Here is a 7,601-nt window from a genome sequence, read left to right on the forward strand (position 1 = left end):
ATAATGAAAAGTAATAAGTATATGTATATGTGCCATCTTACACTATTATATAAGTAACACATACACCTACTATATATATCATATAGTTATAAATACATACATGTATAATAATAATAATAAAGAATATATGTATATGTATGTATCACATAGAGGTATATTTATAGATGTAACATATAATGATAGATATACATAGTAATTGATTAAAGTAAATAATAATACTATTATTAAGTATAACTTATACACTTAATTATATAGTAACATTTAAATAACACTAAGTATATTATCACTTATAAATATAACTTTCTCAAAAAACGGTCACTGTTAATATAGTTTGCTATATTAATAAACAAACTTTATGTCTATTGGATATTAACTAATCGAACGATATATCTCTAGGTTGAGATCTCTGATTTCATTCTCCATTCATACTACTTGCGTGGATTTGCTTGCTTGCTATTAAGGTGAACTTCATAGCCCCACTTTTTAACTTTTCTATTACTTATTTTGAACTTTGGGGTGAGACACATGCTTGCTTTCAAACTGTTTTACGCTTAGACACAAGTACCCGAAAATTGTTTAACTGTGCTGACATGCTTTGATTCATGCTAAATCCCTACCATGATATCGTTAATTGCTACGTATAAAGGCAAACTTAGTTATTGTGAATAGGCCTATTGAGAGTGACGTCTCTAACCATTTAACCGTTAGTCTTTGGTTACATAATAATGATTAAACGACACTGACATTTCAAGGTGTCCTGGGGTAACTTTGTTTATGTCTCGATATCATAACTTCAGCATTTACTTTTGATAACTAAATCTTGTAGTCTAAAACTATATATATTAAACCTATGTTGTTCACTCAACCATTTTGGTTGACACTTTAAGCATGTTTTGTCTCAGGTGAAGATTGCTAAAGATTTTGTGTGCTATTTGGACTTTGCTGGTTTTGGAGTCCGCATTTTATCATTTACATTATTGTATTAAAACACTTAGTTTATATTTACTTTTGTTAAGGATTCAATTGTAATGACTTAATATATTCTGCTGCGTTAATACATTGGTTTTTAATTAAAACGCCTCATATAGAGTCGTTCTCGCTTTACACTTGTGTTATGATATTGGTTAGCCACATATTACCCCCGGTTCTATTTAGGAGGTGTGACAGGTATGGCCCCAGATCGCGCTAAGTGGCTATGCGAAGAGGTAACAAAGCTGGTGGTTGCTGGTATTTTACGCGAGGTTCAATATCAATCATGGATTGCGAATCCAGTGTTGGTGAAAAAACCTGATGGCTCATGGAGAATGTGCATTGATTTTAAAGACTTAAATAAAGCATGCCCTAAAGATAATTATCCACTTCCAGAAATTGATTTAAAAGTGGAATCATTGCATGCCTATTCATACAAATGTTTTTTGGACGCGGCACGAGGATATCATCAAATCCTAATGGCTAGGGAAGATGCAGATAAAACCGCTTTCCATACAGGCAAAGGCATATTTTCTTATATAATGATGCCCTTTGGATTAATTAATGCGGGTGCAACATACCAAAGGTTAATTGACACTGCGTTTGAAAACCAAATTGGGCGTAACCTCGAGGCTTATGTGGATGACTTAGTAATTAAAAGTGCAACGCAAGCGCATATTTTAGATGATATGCGGGAAACATTTGATACATTGTGCAGAATAAATATGAAACTCAATCCGTCAAAATGTAGTTTCGGTGAAACAGAAGGAAAATTCTTGGGCTATCTCGTTACTAAGCAGGGCATTTGAAAGGACCCGTCCTAATCCATCTGGATGAATACATTACATTTGGTTACATCGCGAGGTACTTGACCTCTATATGATACATTTTACAAACATTGCGTTAGTTTTTAAAACGACAGACTTTCGTTACATCAAAAGTTAACGGCATGCATACCATTTCATAATATATCTAACTATAATTGACTTAATAATAATCTTTATGAACTCAACGACTCAAATGCAACGTCTTTTGAAATATGTCATGAATGACTCCAAGTAATATCTCTAAAATGAGCAAATGCACAGCGGAAGATTTCTTTTATACCTGAGAATAAACATGCTTTAAAGTGTCAACCTTAAGGTTGGTGAGTTCATTAGTTTATCATAATCATTCATTTTCATCATTTTAATAGACTACAAGATTTCATATATTGACACGCTTAACTCGCGAATTAAAATTCATTCATATGGTGAACACCTGGTAACCGACCTTAATAGGATGCATATAGAATATCCCCATCATTCCGGGACTCACATCGGACATGATAAATCGAAGTACTAAAGCAGTTCAAATTCTCTGACTGGGGCTTGTTAGTGCTCATAGATCTATCTTTAGGATTCGCGTCAATTGGTGGCAATTATCATAAACACCAATTCTTAGGCTACCAAGCTAAAAAGGGGCATATTCGGTTTAATAATCCAAACATAGAATGTAGTTTCGATTACTTGTGTCTATTTCGTAAAGCATTTATAAAAGCAGCGCATGTATTCTCAGTCCCAAAAATATATATTGCAAAAGCATTTAAAAAGGGAGCAAATGAAACTCACAATACAATATTTTGTAGTAAAAATATTCATACGATGATACTGAACAATGCAGGGTTGACCTCGGATTCACGAACCTATATCATTTATATATATATATATATATATATTAACAAACATAATTGTAATCGATATATATATATATATATATATATATATATATATATATATATATATATATATATATATATATATATATATATATATATATATATAAATTTATTAGTTATATCATTTTTATATTAATAACCTATATGGTTCATATATTCATTTTATATATTTAAAATAAATAAAAATATAGATTTTGTTATGTTATATATATAATATATTTTTGTATGTATATATATATATATATATATATATATGTATATATATATATATATATATATATATATATATATATATTTATTTGTTATAATATTAATAATATGAATAATATTAATAATAATGATACTTATAATAATAATAATGATAATATTATTAAAAATGTTAATATTGACAATAAAAATGATATTAATAATAAAATATATAATTTTTTTTTAATAATGATAGTAATAATAATAAAATAAAAAGGTTGTATTATTAATAAAAGTAATAATTTTGATAAAAATTCTTAATACTAATAATACTTAATACTAATACTTGTTAATAAATATATTAATGTTAATAATAGTAATAATAATAATAATAATAATAATAATAATAATAATAATTATAATGATAATGTTAATAATAATACTTATATTAATAATAACTTGGTAACATTAATAATCATAATAATAATAGCAATAATAACAATCTTATTATTAATGATAATATTAATAATACTACTACTTAATGATATTATTACTAATGATAATAATAATAATTAATAACTATAATGATAATCATAATCATAATTGTAATGATAATATTAATAAATGATATCTAATATTTATTTTAGTAATAAAATTAATAATAATTATAATACTAATAATAATAACAATAATAATAATAATAATTTTAGAATACAACCTTTGAAGAAAACGAGCTCCTAAAAAAAATAATCGCCATCGCCCGGGCTCGAACCCGAGACCTCTCGGTTAAACACAAACTCCTTAAATCATTCATCTGTTTCATTTTATCTATTCCTTACTAACAACTTAACATTATCTTCTTATTGTATCATCATCATCATCTAAATCGCTCGTTTATTCATCACCATATTATCAACAATATCATAGTAGTCGTTTGTTTACCAAAATAGAATTAGCAAAGAAAACAGTGAGTACGTGGCCAAACTTGACAGGCCCGTTAAACCGATCCTCAAGCCCAAGTGAGAAAAGAAAACTCGGACCAACACTAGATTTCAGTCCAAATGGAAATTAAAACATGGCAGTCCACTTATCAATCAATCCCCGGTTTGATACTTTAAAACGAAGCCCAAAAGATTAAAAAATTCGGCCTACTTAAGAAAAGGAGGAGTTGTTGATTTATTTACATTTAACAGGCACAAGCATGTTGCATTCACCATTACGTTCATGTTTCATCTTTATGTATAATTTCATGTATAATTTAACATCATGTATAACTTCCTGACATCATTAGGGTCTGTTGGGTCACCAAATGCACAGCAGCAGCCCAACAGAAGATTCTCGGCCCAAGTAAATCCAAATGATCAAGAGCTGGCCCAAGACAAGAGAAAAAGTACAACAGAATAAGATCCATGAACAATTTAAGAGGGTTCGGTTTATAAAGAGAACACAGAAATGAATTTGGATTGAAAAGGTAGATTAAAGGTAACGAATAAAGAACACAGTTGGTGGGGTATTTGTTTCAATCATTCACTTCATTACCATCTATACCATCATCATTATACATCATCTTTATATTGTCGGTTCAATAGAATAAAGCAGCTACAACCTCCTTCCTCTTTTAAAACAGAAATCCAAACAGAAAATAAACGAATAGTTGTAGGGATATCACGATGGAGAAGAAAATAAAGAAAATATATATATATATATATATATATATATATATATATATATATATATATATATATATATATATATATATATATATATATATATATATATATATACAGCACGTTTGATGGTGTTTCATATGGGTGGTTTTGAGTGGCTGTTTGGAACGAAGAAAGGAAACGTAATAGCAGTGGTAAGCAATTAACTCGAGTCATAACAGAAACAATAGTAACTGAATTATGTGGTGGTTTTTAGGTTTCGTATAGCAATACCAACATGAGTGATTTGGTCTTATTATTAGTCGACTGTAATTGAAAGCATAAGCATCCATATAGCTGTAGTAATAGAAATAGGAGAGAACAAGTAGCAAGATTCAATGGTGGGTGTTTTCAGTTTGTTGAGATTCTCGGTTAGAAACAGAAGGAAATCGAATATTTGTTGGAGATGAGTCTCGATGGTGTTTTTTGTGGCTCGTTGAGTTGAAAACAACTAGGAAAAAAAATGGTGGTTTGTAAGTGGTTCAAGTATGATGGTTGTCGAATGGAGTTGTGGTGGTTTTAATGGTGATTGAAGAAGATTATAGATGAAGTGGGTTTCGTGGTAATGGTTCTCACGATGGTGAAGATGGTGAAGTTTGTTGATGGTTACAAGATAGTGAAAGATGAAGGATAGTCGATGGTGGCTCTCGGTGAATGAAGATTGTGGTGTGTGAGTTCATATATGAAATTATATATCTATAACTATTCAATGTAAGTTATAATTGAGGAGGAGAAGGAACAAAAATAGTTAATCTTTTAATTCCTTTTTCAAATCACGGATATAACTGTGTTTATATTATTGGACGAGAGAAATGCATATTACTATAAAGTTAGATAAATAATTAATAATAATAATAATAAAATAATTATAAAATATTAAAACTAATTACACATGTGATAATGAAAGTTAGCAGACAAGAAACAAATTATGAAGGTGATGGAAAGCGGATTCCGATTCAATCGATTGCAAACAACAGAAAGATAAAAAAAATTAAAAAAATTAAAAGTTGATTTAGATGACTAATAGATTCGTACAATTTATTTAGCTTTTTAATTTATTAATATTAATAATAATAATTAATATTAATAATAATAATAATAATAATACTAATAATGATAATTATATTAATAATAATCATAAATAATAAAGATAATAGTAATTATAAAATGATAATAATAATATAATAAATTGTATTATTTAATAATAATAACAATAATAATAACTATAATAATAAGAATGATTTTTAATGATAACGGTAATAATGATAATGCTAGAAATGATACTAGTAATAATATCTAATAATAATATAACAATTTACATGTATCTATATACAATTAATTGTTCGTGAATCGTCGGGGATTGTCGAAGGTCAATTGAATTTATGACAACAGTTCAAACTTTTTGAGACTTAACATAACAGACTTTGCTTAACGTGTCGAAATCATATAAAGATTAAGTTTAAATTTGGTCAGAAATTTCCGGGTCGTCACAGTATTCAAGCTAACCCAAAAAAGATAGCGGCCATTGAGAATATGACTGCGCCTAAAACGGTTAAAGAAGTGCAAAGTTTGACGGGTAAGTTAGCCGCATTAACACGTTTTTTGTCCAAAGCTGCTGAAAGGCAATTACTATTTTTCAAAACTTTGAAAGGCTGCTTAAAACAAAAAAGTTTTGTCTGGAAAAGCGAAGCTGAAACTGCATTTCAGGAAATGAAAAAGTTGTTGAAAACTTTACCTACGCTAACAGCACCAATTAAAGGCAAAACTCTTTACCTATATATATCAGTGGCAAATGAAGCTTTCGGCTCAGTTCTAGTTGAGAAAAGGGACAAAATACAAAAGCCAGTGTATATTGTCAGCAAAGCTCTTGCGGGAAGCGAAATAAACTATGCGCCCATTGAAAAATTTGTGTACGCGCTTATATTAACATCGCGAAGGTTGAGGAGATATTTTCAAGGGCACCCGGTACATGTGCTAACTAACATGCCAGTCTAGCAAGTTTTAACAAAACCAGAAATATCTGGTAGGCTTGCGTTGTGGGCAGTGGAGTTAGGTGCTTATGAAATCTCTTACCTTTCGTGCAATGCTATAAAAGGCCAAGTTTTGGCGGATTACCTTTCGGAGATGTCTGGTGAGTTGGAGGTAATCAATGAGAGAACTGAGTTAAAGCCATTGCAGGGCAAAACTTGGGATTTGTTTACTGATGGAGCCTCATGTGTAGAAGGTGCTGGCAAGGGTTTGATGTTAGCAAGCCCAAGTGGCGAGGAACACACATACGTGCTACGTTTCAATTTCGATGTAACGAATAATGAAGCTGAATATGAAGCGTTGCTTGCGGGTTTAAATATCGCGCATAAAATGAATGTCACCAAGTTGCACGCTTTTACAGATTCGCAGCTTGTGGCAAATCAGTTTAGCGGCTCTTTCGACGCACATGATCCCGCAATGCAAAAATATTTGAAGTTATTACAAGAGTCAGCTGTGCGGTTTGAGCATTTTAAGCTTGCGCAAGTACCAAGGAGTCAAAATAAGAAAGCAGATGCGTTGAGTAAGTTGGCTGCTTTAACATTTTCCCATTTTCAAAAGCAAGTTTGGGTTGAGGAATTGCCAAGTAAATCCATAGATAATGATTTAATGGTTACGTCTATTGAAGAAGAACAACCAAATTGGATAGAGCCAATTCTGTAATATATATGCAATATTGATTTGCCAAATGATAAACGCGAAGCTCGTTTAGTTCGTGAGCGCGCACCAATGTACATCATTCAAAATGATATTTTATAGCGTAAGTAATTTTGCGGCCCCATGATGTGGTGTGTTGGCCCAATTGATTCCGAGATGATAGTGGATGAAGTACACAATGGTTCTTGTGCATTTCATTCAGGCGATAAAACTATTGCGGCCAAAATTATGCGGATGGGTTACTTTTGGCCATCTTTATATCGCGATGTTTCAAAGATTGTTAAGCGTTGCAAGAGCTGTCAAAGACATGCGCTGCAGAATAGAATGCCAAGGCATGATAT

At 30.5% G+C, this 7,601-nt stretch overlaps 1 protein-coding gene across 1 annotated transcript; it reads left to right on the forward strand.

Annotated features, from left to right (window-relative positions):
- The first annotated feature begins 6,111 nt into the window (after window positions 1–6,111).
- On the forward strand, window positions 6,112–7,266 carry LOC139875478 (uncharacterized). The gene is made up of 2 exons (XM_071862814.1): window positions 6,112–6,515; window positions 6,606–7,266. The coding sequence occupies exons 1-2, from the start codon at window positions 6,112–6,114 to the stop codon at window positions 7,264–7,266; spliced, it is 1,065 nt and encodes a 354-aa protein (XP_071718915.1).
- The last annotated feature ends 335 nt before the right edge of the window (window positions 7,267–7,601 follow it).

This window comes from Rutidosis leptorrhynchoides, chromosome 11, assembly GCF_046630445.1.
Source record: "Rutidosis leptorrhynchoides isolate AG116_Rl617_1_P2 chromosome 11, CSIRO_AGI_Rlap_v1, whole genome shotgun sequence".
Lineage (NCBI taxonomy): Eukaryota > Viridiplantae > Streptophyta > Magnoliopsida > Asterales > Asteraceae > Rutidosis > Rutidosis leptorrhynchoides.